The 19,004-nt window shown below is 61.1% G+C and overlaps 2 protein-coding genes across 7 annotated transcripts; one reads left to right on the top strand and one right to left on the bottom strand.

Annotated features, from left to right (window-relative positions):
• Positions 1–784: 784 nt before the first annotated feature.
• On the top strand, positions 785–7,710 carry TNK1 (tyrosine kinase non receptor 1). Of its 5 annotated transcripts, none has more exons than XM_053892637.1 (13): positions 785–864; positions 2,143–2,369; positions 2,545–2,615; positions 2,730–2,924; positions 3,042–3,197; positions 3,290–3,573; positions 3,757–4,030; positions 5,135–5,229; positions 5,574–5,738; positions 5,963–6,042; positions 6,347–6,645; positions 6,727–6,822; positions 6,913–7,710. In XM_053892637.1, exons 2-13 carry the CDS (start codon positions 2,207–2,209, stop codon positions 7,024–7,026), a joined length of 1,992 nt encoding a protein of 663 aa, XP_053748612.1. In that variant the 5' UTR covers positions 785–864; positions 2,143–2,206; the 3' UTR covers positions 7,027–7,710. The 5 variants fall into 5 exon arrangements, 4 of the variants coding, with proteins under 4 accessions (XP_053748612.1, XP_053748611.1, XP_053748613.1 ...); XR_008418675.1 differs by having other exon boundaries at positions 806–926; positions 6,489–6,645; positions 6,913–6,940; XM_053892636.1 differs by having other exon boundaries at positions 806–926.
• On the bottom strand, positions 7,667–12,508 carry PLSCR3 (phospholipid scramblase 3). 2 transcript variants are annotated; one of them, XM_053892641.1, is made up of 8 exons: positions 11,966–12,508; positions 11,570–11,750; positions 11,076–11,311; positions 10,927–10,969; positions 10,607–10,827; positions 10,200–10,361; positions 8,514–8,675; positions 7,667–8,317 (listed from the first exon to the last, which is right to left on the bottom strand). In XM_053892641.1, exons 2-8 carry the CDS (start codon positions 11,574–11,576, stop codon positions 8,261–8,263), a joined length of 888 nt encoding a protein of 295 aa, XP_053748616.1. In that variant the 5' UTR covers positions 11,577–11,750; positions 11,966–12,508; the 3' UTR covers positions 7,667–8,260. The 2 variants fall into 2 exon arrangements, with proteins under 2 accessions (XP_053748616.1, XP_053748615.1); XM_053892640.1 differs by having other exon boundaries at positions 11,570–11,746.
• Positions 12,509–19,004: the final 6,496 nt, after the last annotated feature.

Raw genomic sequence — 19,004 nt, 5'->3', positions numbered from 1 at the left:
AGGCTGGGGGTTGACTTCCTGCACCATCAACACCTCTCTGGCCTGGCTCCATTTGTTTTTTTAAAAAAACTTTTAATGTTTATTTATTTTTGAGAGAGAGAGAGAGAGAGAGAGAGAGAGCGAGCGAGCGGGCACAACTGGGGGAGGGACAGGGAGAGAGGGAGACACAGAATCCCAAGCAGGCTCCAGGCTCTGAGCGGTCAGCACAGAGCCTGACGCGGGGCTCGAACCCGCAAACCGTGATCATGGCCTGAGCCAAAGTCGGATGCTTAACGGAGTGAGCCCCCACACACCCCGCCGCCCCCCAGGCGCCCCTGCCCTGGCTCCATTTCAAAGCACCTGTGCACCTTGCCTTTCTCCACGCGGGGGCTAGGAAGCTCTCTCCCCTGCTGGGACCCGGGGACTTTGTCCTGTTTAGCCTTATACTCCCGGCGCCCGGGCCCGTTATCTCCATCTGAGGCCGATTCCTTCGAAGGGGGGGCTCTGGCTGAGAGAGGTGATCTGGGGAGAGGGGAGCATGGGGGACAGGACACCGAGGACGGAGTCTGGGAACCTGGGCGAAAGGTTCTTTGAAAGGGGCTGGAAAGAGGGTGTGCAGCAGGGGAGAGGGAAAGGACGGAGAAGGGCTTCTCGGGGTCTGGCCTGGCCGAGGAGGGGCCCCCAGCCCGCGGTCGCGGGGCTCCAGGAGTCGGGCCCGGGGACCCGGGCGTGGCGTGGGCTGGCCGGGACCCGCGCCAGGCCCCGCCCCCTCGGTCCCAGGCCCCGCCCCCACAGGCCCCGCCCCGCCGCCTCGGCCCCGCCCTCCCCGGGATTTAGCGCTGGCGGCCTGGGCGGCTCCGCAGCCGCCGTTTCCGCTTTCTCCAGGTGAGGGTCCGGAGGAGCCGGGACGCCCCGCGCAGGGGCTGGCGGAGCCGCCGTCACTTGGGGTGCGTCCGCGGGTGCCCTGTTCGCCTTCCCTCCTCCCCCTCTCCTTCCCCCCACCGCGGCCGCGTTTCCCCCGGTCCCCCTTCCCGTGCTTTCTCCCTCTCACCTGGCAGGTGGTCCCGGGTCTCTCAGTGTCGTGGCCTCTCCCCCCCCCCCCCCGCCCCTCCTCGCGCCCAGTTCCTCGTTCAACCCTTCCTCCAGGTCTCCCTCGCGTGGGGGGACGGAGAGGTCCCGGCGTGTGTCAGGGAGAGCGCTGTGCAGGCAGCGGGCGCCCGGAGCACCGGGCCTTAGCGAGCAAAGTTTGGTGGAGTTGGGTTGGTGACGCTCAAGGTGGCTTGAGTGACTCAGGGGTGCGGGCCGGGCGCTACCTGGAGCTGAGCTCAGGTGGGTGTGGAAGGGACTGTGCACCTGGCAGCACCTGCCTCTGAAGGCAGCGCCCGAGCTCAGCGGGCCTGCACCTGACCGCCAATCACAGACGCCCAGCGCGATTTCAAGCGTTGCCGCCTCCGGTGTAGGAAAGGCAGTGACCCTGGGCTTCTGTGGGCGGAGGGGCGGGATGCCCGAATGATTCAGGCCTGCGCGCCCAGCGTGCCCTGGCGTCCCCGTGGGTTGTGGCTTTACGGGGACCTTCACGTCTCGGACACGTGGACGGCCGTATCTCCCAGGCCGGGTCACAAGTAGGCACAGCAGGGAGGGTATGTGGCAGTATGAGCTGCGTTTCATGGCAGCGTCCCGAAGTGTCTCAGATCCGCGAGGCCACCTACCTGGGTGGCTCAGACAACCCTCTGCAGCATGTTGTAGATCTCTGTGCGTGTGGCAGTGTTTTGAGTGTGGGAGGCATTGTACCTGTGTGTGTGTGTGTGGTTAGCATATCTGGGCATGTCTGGTAGGTCCCTGGTCCCTGGGCGTCTGGTCTGGGTGCACTAAGCATACGCAGGCTGGGTGCCTTCACAGCTCAGGAGTGAGCAGAGGAACGTGCCTGGGGTCTCCAGGGTGCTCAGCTCTCAGGTGTGAGGAGGGCGGGTTTCTCACTGCTGAGGGGGGTAGGGTAGTGGATCTCAGGCATGGGGGGCGCTCTCCCTGGGGTTTGTGGGAGCGGCGGGATTCCTGGCTGCTGCGGGTGTGTCCCTCCCTCGGCCCCCCCCCCCCCCCCGAGCGTTTCTGATGGGTGGAGGGTGGAGGCGCCTGGCGAGCGTGTTTCTGGGGTCTCGGTCTCAGGTGCCTTCCTTGGGCTATGTGTCTGGAGGTGACTGCATCATCCTGAGGGGTTCCTTCTCCAGACATGCTCCCTGAGGCCAGCTCGCTGTGGCTGCTGCGCCTGCTCCGGGACATCCAGCTGGCCCAGTTCTACCGACCCATCCTCGAGGAACTTAATGTTACTCGGCCGGAGCATTTCGACTTTGTAAAGCCTGAGGACCTGGACGGCATCGGCATGGGCCGGCCCGGTAAGGGGCCCCTGCGCAGAGGTCCTGCTCTCTTGGTCCCCAGCCTCGTAGTTTCGAACCCCCTCTGCCCCCCCCCTCCCGACACACCAGCCCTCTTCTTTGCCTGTAAATCCTTCTGCAACCTCCACCCCCACCCCCACGTACCACCAAGTCCTCTGATTCTGACCTTCCCCAGCCCAGCGCAGACTGGCCGAAGCCCTGAAGAGACACCGTTCCGGGCTTAAGTCTAAGAACTGGGTCTACAAGGTGTGCATTTACCGGTGGGGGCCGTGGACTTAAAGGGCCAGCTTAGGCCCGGGAATGGGGTGGGTTGAGTGTCAGGGGGGAGGGCACCCACTTAATTTCCCACCCCTGCTTCAGATCCTTGGGGGCTTTGTACCTGAGCAGAAGGAGACCACCCCCCCTTCAGACAGCCCCCTGTTGTCCCTCCCTGAGCCCGAGGGGGGACTCAAGTGTCTGATCCCGGATGGTGCTGTGTGCAGAGGGGAGCTGCTGGGCTCTGGCTGCTTTGGAGTGGTGCACCGAGGGTTATGGACACTGCCCAGCGGTCAGAGTGTGAGTACCCGGGGAACCCAGTGCATTCTGAGTGCTGGGGCCGGCCGCCCCTCTGTGCTCTGGCCCCCACGTAGCTGTTCCCTAAGCGTCCTTCCCACTCACCCCCACTCCTCCCAGGTCCCAGTGGCTGTCAAGTCCCTCCGCGTGGGTCCTGAAGGCCCCGTGGGCACCGAGCTGGGGGACTTCCTTCGAGAGGTGTCCATCATGATGAACCTGGAGCACCCACACGTGCTGCGTCTGCACGGCCTCGTCCTGGGCCAGCCTCTGCAGATGGTGAGCAGACCCGGACAGCGGCTCCCAGGGCAGGTGGGCGGCTGGGTCCCCTGGGGCGGGACCTCTGCTCACGCGGCGCCGGGCTCCCGCAGGTGATGGAGCTGGCGCCACTGGGCTCCCTGCACGCGCGCCTGGCCGCCCCGGCCCCCACGCCCCCGCTGCCCGTGGCCCTGCTCTGCCTCTTCCTGCGGCAGCTGGCGGGGGCCATGGCGTATCTGGGGGCCCGGGGGCTGGTGCACCGAGACCTCGCCACGCGCAACCTGCTGCTGGCCTCCCCGCGCACGATCAAGGTGGCCGACTTCGGGCTGGTGCGGCCGCTGCGCGGCGCCCGGGGCCGCTACGTCATGGGCGGACCCCGCCCCATCCCCTACGCCTGGTGAGGGCGCGGAGCCGGGATCCCCGGGCACTAGAGGGCTCTAGAGGGCTGGGGCGGTGTGGACGGCTCCCTCCGGGGGAGGCTGGGACGAGGATTCTGGGAGGGCCCCCCGGAAGTCCTCGAGAAGATCACCCAGCTCCTCCGGGAGGGACCCGTGCGGCCCGTTCAGCTGCATTTCCACAGGTGCGCCCCAGAGAGCCTGCGCCACGGGGCCTTCTCTTCTGCGTCTGACGTGTGGATGTTTGGGGTGACGCTGTGGGAGATGTTCTCTGGGGGCGAGGAGCCCTGGGCCGGCGTCCCGCCGTACCTCATCCTGCAGCGGCTGGAGAAGGACCGAGCCCGGCTGCCTCGGCCTCCCCTCTGCCCCAGGGCTCTCTACGCCCTCGCCTTTCGCTGCTGGGCCCCCCACCCGGCCGACCGGCCCAGCTTTCCCCACCTGGAGGGGCTGCTCCAAGAGGTGGGAGCCCCCACCTCCCCAGATGCACCCGGTCTCTGGTTTCTCCCAGAGCTCCGCGCACAGGAGTGACAGATACTCCTGGGCTGGGGTCGGGGACCGGCTCTGGATAACCCGGATTCAGTGTCTACCTGCAGCGGGGCCCGGAGCCCTGGGGAGACAGCTGAGGGCTGGGGGACGGAGCACAGAACAGAGAGCAGTAGGTTTGACAGGCAGAGGGAAGAAAGGTCTGCGTGCGACTGGGAAATACAGCTAAGGCGGCCCCAGCATCTCAGGTGCCCCGTGGACGGCTATGTGAGGAATGATACGTAACCAGGGCCAGCCCTGGGCCCTGGGAGATACCGGGCTAAGTGCTTCACAGGTCTCCTTCTTGCACGTTGGCCCGCTTCATCCTCACAACAACCCCGTAAGGCCATTATTATCTGGAGTTTACAGATGGGGGCACTTAAGGCAGTTAAGGCAGTGACAGTTTAAGTGGAGGAGTTGGGATTTGAAGCAGTCAATCGACCCAAGAGCGGCGTCCCCTAAATCGGTACACTGCGTTGTTGAAGACTCTGTCTTTACCCTGAAGGCACCTGGGAGCCATGGAGGGATTTTGAGCAGGGGAGTTCCCAGTCACTTTGCATGTTCTTCTCACTCTGGCTTGGAGCAAGGAGGGATGAGAGGAAGGAGACTGAACAAGGGAAGAGCAGGTGGCTGACAGGGCTCATGAAGCAGAAATGAAAGGATGTCTGCGGTCAGGGTCAAGGCAGCGGGGCTGGGAAGAAAAGGAAAACATTTCCAGAGACGCTGGGAGGCAGAGCGGTGCGTGGAGTAAAAGCAGTGCGTGGGAGGACCCTCCCTTGGTTCTCCTGGGCAGAGACAGCCCCCCCCCCCTTTGTTGCTTCCTGACCCCTGGGGTACGTCCGGCTTGGTGTGGAACCCAGATCTGCCACCCCCTACTGGGGGATAGGGACAGTCCCCCCTGGGCCCGGGACAGAGAACATACCTGGTATGGGTTTGATGGGTGGGTACGTAAACAGGAGTCTCCTTCCTCTCCTGCTCACGTGATCTTGCCCTTCTGACTCAGGCCACAAGCCCTGCCACCCTTTCTTCCTGTCTCTGCAGGCGTGGCCTCCTGAGGCACATTGTGTGAGGGAGGTCACAGAGCCAGGCGCCCTAAGGATGGAGACTGGTGACCCCATCACCATCATCGAGGGCAGGTGACAGCCTCGGGCCTCCCGAACGTCCCCAAGGAGGAGGACTCCCACCCGACCTGCCTGACCCTGGTCCCAATCTGCTGCCCCCCCCGCCCAGCTCCCTAAACCCTGACCCTCTGCCTCCTCCCTTCCCCGCTGGGCCCCGGGAGCGCCACTAAAGTCGTGGCTCCCACTGGAGCCACCAAGCCCGTAGAGCCCTTTTGTGTTAGGGAGAAAAGAGCCTCCCTTCTTCCAGGCAGCTGCCGCTGCAGGCACACAGCTTGCGAGCTGAATGTGGGCCGGAGCCCAGCCCCCCCCTCCCCCTCCCCCTCCCCCTCCGTCCCCTCTAACAGTGCCTCTTCCCACAGCCCGGACTCCACGACCTGGAAAGGCCAGAATGGCCGCACATTCAAAGTGGGCAGCTTCCCAGCCTCAGCAGTGACACTGGCAGACTCGGGGGGCTCGCCAGCCACCCGTCCGGTCCACAGAGTGTCCCCTGCCCGGGGCGAGCTGCACCAGGGAAGCACAGATGGGTGAGTGGGGGACACAAGCCCAGCAATGCCTCTGGAAGGGAAGCTTGGGAAGGGGGTCGGGGGGGGGGGGGCGGGCAGCTGGAGGGAAGGCTGGACTTGCCTCCCAGCCGGGGCTTCCACTCTGGGGCTCAGCCTGCCTGGGAGCGCCCCCCTCCGAGTTTCCGGTGGGGGGGTGCACACTGATGTGCCCGGTGGGGAGAATGAACCGGATTGCTCTCCAACAGGGACAGAGGGAAGGCCAAGCTTCGGGATTTGCCTCCGGCACGGGGCCACAGAAGGAACGTGCCCCTGCAGAGGGCGAGAGGTGGGTGTGGTGCCAGGGACCCGGCTTCTCGCAATCCTGCCCCCGCTCTGAGTCCTGACCTTGGTGTCGGCGACGTGACGGCCCCCCATCTGCCCTCTCTAGCGCCGTGCATCTCCCCCTGCAGCACCCGCCCTCTCTGTTCTCTGGGGCCTCAGCTGCCTGGGCTGGGGTGTCTGTTTCGCACACCTGTCTTCCTGTCCCCCTAACCAAGGGCCCCCCACGAGCACGGCACAGACACAACGGGGAGAAGGCGGGGCCCAGCATCTGGGCCTCCTCTCAGGTCGATTATTTCTCAACTGTGCAGTCATTTCCAAGAGCCTGGAGTCTGTTCTGTCCCTGGGCCCCCGCCCCACAGGGGGTGGTTCCAGCCCCCCCGAACTTCGCCATGCCAGAGCCGTGACCCGGGGACCCCCTGGCCTGCCATCCTGCCCTCCCTTTGCCTCCAGTCCTTCGCAGCCCAGCCAGCCCCCCAGGGAGCGGCCTCCGTGGCCCAGAAGAGAACCCCTCCCCAGCCACCCCCCGGGAAAACCTGGAGCCGGCAAAGCCACCGTTCCCTCCGGAGGCCTCTTGCCCGACCCCGAGTTGCAGAGGAGGGTTATGGAGGTGAGAACTCCCTGAGGCGGCCCGGCGGCCTGAGGGGCTACAGGTGGGACCGTGGCCCAAGCCGGACTTCGTGCCCCGTAGGTGGAGCTGAGCGTTCACGGAGTCACCCACCAGGAGTGCCAGGCGGCGCTGAGGGCCACCGGGGGAGACGTGGTTTCTGCCATCCGGAATCTCAAGGTAAAGCCAGACCCTTCTCTCGGGTTCCCACCCCTCCCGCGCCTGCCCTGCGGCAGCCACCGCCCTCCCTCCTCCCTCCTGCCTCCGCAGGTAGACCAGCTCTTCCATCTGAGCAGCCGGTCCAGGGCCGACTGCCGACGCATCCTGGAGCATCACCAGTGGGACCTCTCGGCCGCCAGCCGCTACGTCCTGGCCCGGCCCTGAGCTCCGCTCCCTTGGGTGCGGATGCTAGCCTGGATCAAGGGCCTGGCCACGTGGGACCAGGCAGAACCCGGACAGGTCCCATCAGGGCAGAACTTCCCACCCGGGGAGATCACCCAGGTACGGGAGGAGCCCGGGGTCGGGCACCGCTGAACGTCTCCTCCCGCCCTGCCCCTTGGCCTCTGAGGGCTCACGCTCCCTCGGCTGGTTCATAGAAGGATCTCCTCCGCTCTGCCTCCCACATCGCCAACCACGAGGAGAACCTGGAGGGACACAGCTGCCACACGTCGCACCCACAGGAAGCTTCCACTTGCTACAGAGAGCGGTCCAGTGGCCATCCTGGGCCTCGGGAGAACAGCCATCCCGAACTGCCGTCAGCTGCCACACGGGTCTCTGTGGGAGCAGTCATCTCGGACGACGGAAGCGATCCCGCTGACTTGGGCTACGTGGCCCAGACTGCCTTGGCTTGGTCCGGGGCCATAATGGACGATGAAGTCGCCCTCTTGAACTCAGAGACGCTGGATCTTGGCAGCACGGATCGTGAAACGGGCCGGCCCCCACCCAGCCCGGCCGTCCTATTGCCCATCGTGTCTTCCCATACCAACTCCCTTCTCCTCTCTCCCATCACATACATCTTCCGAAATCCAAAAAGTTACAAAGTTTATATGAATAGAACATACAAAGATACAGCCTCCTTCCTAAGGCAAAGGGCAGGATGGGGTGCTTAAGGCTCCGGAGGAAGCTGCGCGAAGCACCGGCTGTGGGCGGGGCCTGGGGGAGGCGGGGATCCCCTCAGAGCGCCACGGTCTGAGGTTGAACCGACTGGCCAAGCTGATGCGGGGCGAGAGCGGTCACGCCTGCCATCTTTGGTGCTGCAAACCCTTGCCCGCCCCAGCTCCTGCCAGAAAGCCCGAGGGCCCTGGATTCCCAAGGCCGGATCTGGAGCACAGGCCCCGGAAGGGGGCCGGGGGAAGGGAGGAGAAAGCTGACATGCCTGTGTGCCAAGGGCTTGGAGAGACAGCGGTGCGAGGGAGAAGGGTTCTCCTACATACCCTTCCCCAGGGGCCAAGGCGAAGGAGGCCAGGGGACCGGGGCAGGGGTAGGGCGCCGTGGCCCCTAGACTCTCGGGCATCCCCGTCTGTCCCCTGCGGCAAACGTCGCGGAAAGCGGCCGCCTCTGACAGGTGGCCATCCTGGATTCTGGTTGAGGTGATGGTCCCCTCGCCCTGCGGTGGCCTCTAACTGGTGACGGCAGAGGGCCCAGCGCCTCCTCGCTTCTCGAAGAACATGTAGTCCTGACGGGAGGGCACGGTCAACGGGGCTGGCAGGGCCGGCCCGGCTCAGCTCTCACAACCCAGGTCCGGAACCTGCACCCGCCCCCCGCCCCCCGCCCCCACAGAGCGTGTCTCTAATCTAGCAGGAGGCCAAGATGCGCACAGAGCCTTGATGGAGAGCGGGGTGGTGGGAGGGGAGGCGGGGCAGCCGACTCACAATGAGGAACGTGGCTCCCAGCAGCACCGCCTTCACCCTCACATCCAGATCCAGAGGGAACTGCAGGCCGAAGTCGTCCGCATCGGTGAGGGCTTCTTGGAGCAGCCCCCCCCACTGCTTGCTGATCCGGCCCACGCTGCGTGATTCATCCGGAGTCTTCACCTGTCGGGAAGGCAGGAGCCAACTGGGGGGGGACGCGGCTGACCTCCCCTGCCGCCAGGCCCCCCCTCCCACCGTCGCCGCGTATGAGCGGCGCCGGCTCTGTCCTTAGCGAATCCTTCCGGCGGGTTTCCCGGTGGCATCCGGGGAAACCAGGTCACCCTCGGTCACACTGCGTGTGTATAGTGCAAATCTGAGTTCAGACTCCCGTCTGTTGCTCCTGAAAGGCCATACGCGAAAACCGAACCTAAGCAGCGGCAGGGACGGAAGCACCGAGTACTCGTCTCCGTGTAGGGCTGCTTCCCAGGTTTGTTTTGGTCACCAAAGTACCTGGCGCCCATAGCTGTTGAGTGGCCTGGTCCAAGAGGGCTAGGGGGCTGCGCTCGACCAGCCAGCCAGGCGCCTAGAAGGCTGTGCCTGCCCAAAGAGGTGCCTTTACCCCGCAAAGTAGCGAGGGCCCTGTCCAAGCTTCATCCAGAGGGGATCCAAGCCCGTCTGGTGGGGGAGGGGCAGCAGTAAGTGGCCTCTGAGGACCAGGATTTCCACCGGCCTCTCCGGGCCCAAGAACAACAGGCCCTGGTGACGGAGGAGGTAATTCACTGCGATTTCCTGATCGTTTCCTATGCTTATTTTCAGGGGCTAGAACTGAAGTGATTGCCTTCTGTGCCCTCCCGGTCCCCTTCCCCCACTGACAGCTCTGGGGCACTTCCTGCAGACCAGTCTCCGGCTGGGCAGGGCCTCTCCCAGCCAGCCCTGCCATCCCCAGTGCGGCCCCAAAGAAGGGCTGCTCATAACTACGGAAAAGGGAGCCTGGGTCTCCCAGGGCCCCACGGGCTGCACGTTCCCATGCAGAGGTCACCCAGTCATCTTTCTATCACTGAGCCTCCACCCAGCTCCCAAGGTGACTCGATTTGTAAAAGCAGGCTTAGGTAGGACACCTCATCGGAAGCCTTGGAAAGTCTACGGGCTTCTCCCTGTGATTTCTCCCTTATCTGCCCTGGTGATTATCCCTTAAAGAACCACAGTGTCGGGGAGGTGCCTCTGTCTTCTAGAAACGAAAGCGCTTCCCAGGCCTCACCCCTGGCAATGTTACCACTTGGGTTCTGATGACGAGGACATAGATCACCCGTGGGGGTGGGGGTGGGGGGCAAGCCGCAGGATGCTGACAAGTGACACCGGTGCTGGCTCCAGGGCCCGGGCTCACACACTCACGCATAGCAGCTAGCCTGCAGCAGACCCAGTGGTCATCCTGTGTCCCAAACCAAGCCTGGCCTTAGCTTGTTTCCCCCTCAACACGGGGCGGCAGGTGACAGCGTTGGTCCTTCAGAGGAAAGCCTCCCCGCCAAGCTTTCAGAAGGCCACCGGGCCACCCCCTTCTGCATGGAGAACACTGGAGATGTGCTAGGAGCCTCAGTGAACTTGGATCAGTGAGCTCAGGGTCTTGACCTTAGTGTTGGCCATCGTGCCTCACAGAAGCTGCCATCTTGGTTTATGAAGCTCCCAGGAATCTCCCCTTCTTCCTGGTACCTCAAAGTTGGTGTCTGTGCCACAGCCACAGGTCCAGCAGGGCCCCACCACGCGCAGGAGGGTCCGGCGATCGGCATCCTGGATGGACAACTTGGGGATGAAGGGATGCCAGGTCTGTAGCACGTGGCCAATGGTGGTGCCGGGAGGGGCCTGTACTTCCATCTGGAGCCAGGGGCAGGCAGGGTCACTGCCGAGCCAGGGCACCCTGGCCCAAGCCCTCAGCTCCCGGGGCTACCGCCCGCCCCGCTCCCCACTAGATCTCCCATCCCGCCTGCCACCCCCACCCGAGCTAAGCTTCATCCCAGGCCTCTTCACGAGCGGACCACGTTCCATCCCCGGTCCTCCCCATTCCGGCCTGCCCCTCCCCCCACCCAACCCCGTCCCTGGCCCCACCCCGCCCAGCCCACCTCCTGGAGGCCACATGGGCAGCAGCTGCAGCCACAGTGCAGGGGGCGGAGCAGACGCAGCACCTCTCGATCACTGGGGTCCACCACGCGGACACGCAGGGGCCGGCGGGCGCCACAGCACAGGCGCGCGCAGCAGTGGCTCTCTTCCGCCGCCTGCCCCAGGGGCTGTCCGGCCCCCGAGCGCAGTTCATACCGGTTACATGTCTCCCAGCCCAGGAGCGCTGCCAAGGGGGACACGCTGAGGCTCAGGCCCCGCCACCTGCCCAAGAGCCCCCTGTCTCTGCCCTCGTCACGAGGCCCAGCCTACTCCTTCCACTCACTTTCCACTCGCTCGGCCTTCTGGTGAATCAAGATCTGATCAATCTGGAAAGGCAGGAAGGTCCGCGCCCGATGTCAGCTGGCTGGTCTGGACGCCAGGGTCCCCTCCTCGTCACTCTCCCCGGTCCCCACCCCGCGCCCTCCCACTCACCTGCACCAGGAATTCGAGGCCGGAAGGCACCCCGGGCAGTGGCAAGAACGGGGCAGCAGGCCCTGGGGCCCCGGGGCCGGGCGAAGGGAAAAGAGAGAAGCCGGGCGCAGGGGCAGGCATGTGGGGGGGCACTGGTGCCTGCCCGGTCCCGGGGTGCAGCGCCGGCTCCGGGTACCCAGCCGTCACAGGGTAGGGAGGAGGGGGTGAAGGGGCGTGGCCCTTGGGGGGCAAGTAGCCTGTTGGTGGGGGGACAGGGGTAGATTAGACGGGGACCCGCGGCCACATCCCCTCTCCCCTTGGGCCGCGAGGCTGCAGGGCGATGAGATGGGAAGAGAATGAGGACGACGGGGCGGGGGAGCAGGGCGGCGGCTCCCCGGGAGGAAGGGAGGGGCCCCACACGGCCAGTCGGAGCACATTCCCGCAGGGTGTGCTCGACGCCCAGCTCCCGAGTCCGTGGGGGGATAACGGAGACCCTCAGCCTCGCGCCCACTTACCTGCCATGGGAAAGGGGCGAGAGTTCGCCGGTGTCAGTGTCCGGGAGGCTTAGTTTTGGAGGTGGTGGCAAGTTCGGACACAGCCAGACAGACACAGAGACAGACACAAAGACGGACAGGCAAACGCGGAGAGGCGGCCGCGCGCGGCGCGGGCCCAGGGTCTCTTGGGCGGCGCCTCTGACTCAGGGAGAAACCGAAAGTGTCAGCGGGCAGGGCGGGTACCTGGGACCCTGGATTCCCTCGGGGGCCCCAGAACCGCCCCCTCCCTTTGTTCTCCCATTCTCCGCGGAGGCGGCGGCTGGCAGACGGCCGGAAGGATGGACCCGCGGTCCGAGCGACGGCCCGGCCTCGAGGGAGGCCTCCCGGGCCCCCTGCGCCCCAGTCCCCCCCGCTCACCTGAAGCCCCTAGAAGAGCTGGCGTGCCCAGCGCTCGGCGGCTCGCAGGAGCTCGGGGAGGCGGGCCCGGGCCCCGACCCCGCCCCTCGACCCGTCCAGGCCCCGCCCCTCCCGGCCCGGGCGGCGCGCGTGCGCACAAAGGAAGCCGGCTCTCCGGCGGGGCCGCGAGCCGTGCGCCGGGGAGCTCGCTGGCGTGGCCGGCGTCCCCGCCCGCTCCGCCCCGCCGCTCGACACCAGAGGAGGCCCGCCTGGGGAGGGCCGCCGGCCCAGACCTAGCCCGGCGACCCCCGCCGGGTCTGCGGGCGCAGAGCGCTCGGTGTCCCCGGTTGGGAAGCCAGGGCGGCTGGCGCGGCGCTGGACCCCAGGCTCCTCCTCCCGAGGGCGGTTCGGGCCTCGCTGACGCAGCGGAACACCCTCCACACTCCTTCTTTGGCTTCTAGGACTGGCCCCCCGGCTCCCTTTCCACCTCCCCGGGGGGCTGCCCCCGCGGCTGCTCGCCGTGACGCTGCGGTCATCCACACAGACACCTTGCTACGACAGTACGTCTTCCAGGAGCCCCCGGCCACGTGGGTGACAGGCCGCCAAACGGTGGCAACAGTGAGCGTGCGCGCAGTGAGGTCCGGGGGTGGCCAGAGGACGCGGCGCGGTTAGCAGGAAAGCCCCCCCCCCCCCCCCCCCCCCCGTCCCCACTGCCAGAGGAGTCGCTTCTTCTGGGTCCTGAGCAGAGAGGCCCGCAGGTGTAAGGAGGTGCTGAGCCTGGGGGCCCTGTAGGCAGAGCAACGAGAGAAGAGTTGAGAGAGGGAGGCCACCCACCTACCTGCACGGAAGGCCTGGTGGCAGCTGGGACTTGGCCCCAGGGGCAGCGGGGGGCCCACCGAAAGATGTGAAGACCCAAAGAGAAGGTCGAATTTGGGTTTTAGAAAGACACATCTAAACCACAAGGTGGAGAACCACGAGGGCGCCCGGGCTGGGTGGTGGACGGCCGCCGGAGGAGCGGGTGCTTGTGCTAGGTGCAGACAGGAGTGGTAGATCGGGGAGATGCTGACACAGCAAATCTAGAGCTTGTTTGAGGGGTGACATGTGGAGGTGAGGCGTTCCGGATGACCCCAGGTACCTGTCTGGTGACCACGCAGGTGGAGGGGTCACCCACCAAGATGAACATGCAGGGAGGGGCGGCGGCTGGGTGGCTCAGTCGGTTGAGTGTCTGTCTTTGGCTCAGGTCACCATCTCCCGGTTTGTGAGTTCAAGCCCCGAATTGGGGTGTCTGCTGTTAGAGCCCACTTCCGATCCTCTGTCGCCCTCTCAACGCCCCTCCCCTGCTTGTGTGCGCGCTCTCTCTCAAAAATAAATAAATATTAAAAAAATATATATATATGAACATAGAAGCAGGTTTTCAGAGATGGGTCCAAGTTCTTCTGGGCTGGTCAGCTGCTCCCACAGCTTCAGCCATCATCAGCTTCGGACCCAAGTGCCTGACCTCTCCCCCGGGGGGGGGGCTTAAGTACCCCAGATCCTACGTGGCCCAAACCATGCACCGGCATCCACCAGAACATCAACATACAGAAACTCAGTTACTCAACAAAGATTTAGTGAGCGCCTACTATATGTCAGCTTTTGAGAGGAATATACAGCAGTTTTTTAAAAAATTAACCAAAATTGCTGATCTCCTGGGGCTTCCGTTCTAGCAGAGAAGAGACAGATAATGTAAAATATACTAGAAGTCAGAGGGTAACAAGTGCTATGGAGAAAAATTGAGCAAGATGAGGACAGAGAGTGGTGGGCAAGGGTTGCAGTTTTGCAGAGGATGAACTTGGAAGGTATCACCAAGAAGGTGGTAGTTGAGCCGAGACCTGACTGTAGGAGGTCAAGGACGGAACCAGGCCGGCCTCTGGCATAAAAAAAAAAAAAAAAAAAAAAAGTTTCAGACAGTGCGAACAAGAAAGGCAAAGTGCACCTTAGTCATTCAGTGAACAAAAGTGACCCCAGTGTGGCTGGACTGGAACGAACCAGGCAGAAGGAATGGAGATCCCAGGAGCCCAGATCACATACAGCCTTGCAGACCACTGGATTATACTGAGCGAGACAGGAAGTGTTGCAAGGTTCGGATAGAGACGTGAGCCTTACACACGCGGTGGTCCTCAGCTCTGGCCACAAGATAGAATCATCTGGGTGCTTCACAAAATACCTCTGCACGGGCCCCGTGTCGTATCAACAATTGAATTAGAGTATCTGGGGTAAGGTGCAGCTATCAGAACTTTCTGGGAATTTCTCCAAAGACTTTAATGTGCAGCTAAGGCTGAAGATCACTGTTACAGGGTCTCTCTCTCTCTCTCTCTCTCTCAGGCTGCTTTGTCTAGAGCAGGCTGTAGTTAGGCAAGGGCAGAAGGACATTCTTGCAAAAAGCGAGGGGGGATGTGATGGTGACTTTGACCAGGGGCCGGAGCGGTAGCAATGGAGGTGGTGGGAAATGGTCAGATTCTGGTTATGCATTCAGCCAATGACGTGTTGACTTGATAATGGCTTGGATACAGGATGTGAGGAAAAGGGCAAAGTTGACTCAGGCTTGGCCCAGGAGGCCATTCCCAGCGGGCCCTGCTCTTCCTGTTTGGTCATTTCCTGTCTGCCCGCTCCATCCTGAGCTCCAGGCACTTCTGCTGTCTCTCTTGTCACCAGTATGGTGTGTCCCTTTTCTTCTGGCGAACGAGTCACGCTGAAAGCTGGCAGATGGACAGAAGTCTGTACCAGGCTCCAAAAACCAAAGGAGCTCACCTGGGCTGTACCAAACTATCTCTTGAAAGGATCGGTCTTCGCTGCGGAAGATTGGAGTTTCTTGGTGCTCACAGGAAGGAAAGAGCTTAGCTCTGGGAATTGGACAGAGGAGAGTTTGAACCCCAGGCCACGCTGGTCCCAACTACGATACAGAACAAGTCACTTCACCTCCGTGAGCTTGAGTTCCCACGCAGGACTATCGAGAAGATTGGACACAGTGCGCAGTAATAATAGGGACCGATTATCAAGCAGGCCTTATTTATCCTGGTTCCTCAAGAGCCCCGCTCACGGGCAGGGTCAAAGCTAAGGGATCACATTACACGGAGGGTGGCCATTCCAGATGTTGGCGCCTCCCCCACCTGGAGGTTTCCCCTGAGGCTGTATTTCAGTCATCACTACAATGAAATATTGTGATCTACTAATATACCTCAAATCATGCCTCCTCCCTGGATACAAATGCTTCAGTGGCTCCCCATTGCCCTCAGAAGAGAGTCCAACATCTCAGCCCAAGGCCCTCCATCATTTGCCCCTGCTATCTGCCATTTTTCCCTACGACCCTCTCAAGGTCTTTCAAGCCAGCCACCAGGAATTTTTTGACGTCTCAAATGCCCCGGGCTCTCTTTGGCTTCAGGGCTGCCCGGATAGCTCTTGCCTGGGGTCTGGAACACACCCCTTCCCCTTCTGCATCACCGAACTCCTTCAAGGTCTCCACTGAACATTCTGGCACCCAGCAGCTGCTCCGAGGCTCTGGAGCTCAGTAGGGACTAGTTGGAGGGGAGACAGAAATTCTAGTATCCCTCTCATTTACAGAAATGGTCCATTTTTTTTTTTAATTTATTTCTGAGACAGAGACAGAGCATGAGTGGGGGAGGGGCAGAGAGAGAGAGGGAGACACAGAATCGGAAGCAGGCTCCAGGCTCTGAGCCATCAGCCCAGAGCCTGACGCGGGGCTCGAACTCGCGGACCGCAAGATCATGACCTGAGCCAAAGCTGGACGCTCAACCGACTGAGCCACCCAGGCGCCCCTGGTCCGTGCTTTTTTGAATGCAACTTTCTGAAAAGTTAAGCATGCACCTCTGATATATCACACAGATATGAACTTTATGAGACGTACACAAAAATGAAAAGTAAAAAGACGGAAGTTAAAATTTGTGTACATAGGGGCGCCTGGGTGGCTCAGTTGGTTGAGCATCTGACCTCGGCTCAGGTCACGATCTCATAGTTTGTGGGTTCGAGCCCCACGTCGGGCTCTGTGCTGACAGCTCAGAGCCTGGAACCTGCTTCGGATACTGTGTCTCCCTCTCTCTGCCCCTCCCCTCTCTCAAAAATAAACACACATTAAAAAAAAAATTGTGTACTGGGGCGCCTGGGTGGCTCAGTCGGTTGAGTGTCTGACTTCACTCAGGTCATGATCTCACAGTTGATGGGTTCGAGCCCCCACATCAGGCTCTGTGCTGACAGCTCGGAGCCTGGAATCTGGTTCAGATTCTGTCTCCCTCTCTCTGCCCCTCCCCTGCTCACACTCTATCTCTCTCTCTCTCAAAAATACACACTAAAATTTTTTTTAAAAATTTGTGTACTTAGGAGCTCTAACTTTTTTCCATTAAAATTTGAAAACCATTGATTTCAAGTGGATAGAGAAGCCAGCCAGGCAGTCACAGCCAGAGGGAAAACCAGGAGGGGTGTCCTAGAAACAACAGGATGTATTTTAAGGACACTGTGGCCAACTGTGTCAAATGCTGCAGAGGCTAAAGACAAGATTAAGTCAACCATTGAGGGCACCAGCCTGGCTCAGTCGGTACAGCGTGGGACGCTTGATCTCAGGGTTGTGAGTTCAAGCCCCACATTGAGCATGGAACCTACTTAGAAAAAAAAAAAAAAAGGGAGGTGCCTGGATGGCTCAGTTGATTGGGGTCCAATTCTTGATTTCAGCTCAGGTCTTGATCTTGGGGTCCTGTAATCAAGCCCCTGTTGGGTTTCATGCCCAGCGTGGAGCCTAATTTTAAAAAAGAAAGAAAAAAAAAAAGAAAGAAAATCATCCGTTGGATCGGGCAACCAAGACCTCTAAGCGATCCATGGATCCTTCCGAGGGCATTTGTGGGGAAGAGAGGGGATGGGAGACCGGCCAGAAGAGGGGTGCTGAGTAAACCTGAGTCCAGATCTTTCCCAAGCCCCCACACTTCCCCGAGCTCCCCAACAACCTACTTGGATGTGTCCCAGCCATTTCAGAAGCAACCTGCCCCGAACTGACTGCCTCCCCCTCATCTTCCCCCTCCTTCCGTTCTTCTCATCTGAGTAACAGCACCTCCAACCACTGGGTGTATCAACAGGAAGCCTCCTGCTCATTTCACCCTTACATCCAATCCATTAGCAGTTCCTATCGGTACGACCCTCAAAATATATCCTGGATCGGACCCTTTCCACCACCTCTTCCACCCTAAGCCAAGCCACCACCATCATCTCATCCCTGGCCTTCCTGACTGGCCTGTGGCCACCCTGGCTTCCTCCAGATCTTTTAAGCGCCCTGGGTTAAGTGGGTCGAGCATCCAACTCTTGGTTTTGGCTCAGATCATGATCTCATGGTTTCATGAGTTCGAGCCCCAAGTCAGGATTCCCTCTCTCTCTCTCTCTGCACCTCCTCCTGTCTCTAAATAGATAAATCCGTAAAAATTACATGTATAAAAGGGCCTAGCCTTCTCTTACTTGAAACCTTTCAACAACTCACTGTTGCTCTACAGACAGATTTCAAGCGCTTTACTACTCCCTGCAAGGCCTGCAAGGAGTACCTGGGGGCCCTCATCGCTACCCATCAGCCACATGGTTTTTGCTCTGTCTCCAACCACCCTCCCCCCTGCCTGATTTTCTCCTGCCTCAATGATTTTGGACTGCTCCTTTCTAGCCCGTTTCACCAGCTTGTCTTTCCACCTAGGACATGCTTCCCCTCCAACTCTGTACCTGGTTAGCTCCAGCTTCAATGGAACCTCCTCTGTGAGGCCTTCCCATCGGAGGGGGGGACACACCCTCCACGACCCCACTGTCCCGCTGCCTCCCTGCTCTTTTCCTGCGCGTTCAGAGCACAACTCACAACCATCCATTTGTATGCTGAGCTGTTAAAGCCCGTTTTTACTACTTTGAAACTCGGCCCACACAGATCGTGGAGCCCCACTCTGCCCCCCCCTTCCCCACCTCTGTCTCTGTTCATGGTCTCCTCCACAACAGAGTCTTCTTGTTAAGTTTATTTAAAAAAATTTTTGTTAATGTTTATTTTTGAGAGAGAGAGTGCACGAGCGCGAGCAGGGGAGGGGCAGAGGGAGAGGAAGTCACAGAATCAGAAGCAGGCTATTGGCTCTGAGCTGTTAGCACAGAGCCTGACGTGGGGCTCAAACTCACAGACCGCGAGTTCATGACCTGAGCCGAAATAGGGCGCTTCACCGACTAAGCCACCCAGGTGCCCCTAAGTTTACTTATTTTTTGGGGGGGGAGGGGCAGAGAGAGAGAGAGGAAGACACAGAATGGGAAGCTGGCTCCTGGCTCTGAGCTGTCAGCACAGAGCCTGATGTGGGGCTCGAACTCACGGACCGCGAGATCATGCCCTGAGCTGAGACAGGACGCTTAACCAACCTAGCCACCCAGGTTCCCCTCAGTTTGTTTTTGAGCGAGAGGAAGAGAGTGAAGAGAGTGGAAGAGGGAGACAGAATCCCAACCCTGCTCAGTGCTGTCAGTGCAGAGCCCGACGCAGGGCTCGATCCCATGAACCGTGAGATCATGACCTGATCTGAGATCAAGAGTTGGGCGCTTAATGGACTGAGCCACCCAGGCGGCCCCGCAACAGAGCTCTTTTAAGGATCATCTCAAGCACTGAAGCCTTTTATGCGCCCCCCATACATGATGATCTGTCCCTGCGTTGAACCCCAAAGAATTTTGTAACTAATGGCACTACTCCTGAGCTGCCTTGCCTTAACTCTGACTTCTAGAGTGAATGTTCAATAAATGTGTGGCCTGGCAGGCCTGAAAACTTTACCCTACAGTAACCTTCAGTTCTAGTGGGCAGCAGAACCGCATGGTGACTTGGGCCCAAAGAGTGCTTCCGAAAGATTCTGCAGTATTTCCAACATTCTTTAGGACTCTGACGCCCACCGGTTTCAGAACCTCCTAACGAGCTAACCTCGAATGAACAGAATCCCCAGACCCAAGATTCAGTCTCAGGAAAGGGAAGGAGTCCAGAGGTGGACAATGCTTACCCTTCTTTCTCCAAGAGGTTAGACGAACA

The sequence above is a fragment of the Panthera pardus genome, unplaced genomic scaffold, assembly GCF_024362965.1.
Source record: "Panthera pardus isolate Hobbes unplaced genomic scaffold, ASM2436296v1 HiC_scaffold_3, whole genome shotgun sequence".
Classification (NCBI taxonomy): Eukaryota; Metazoa; Chordata; class Mammalia; order Carnivora; family Felidae; genus Panthera; species Panthera pardus.
The sequence above is the reverse complement of the archived record's forward strand: the minus strand, read 5'-3'. Positions and strand labels throughout refer to the sequence as shown.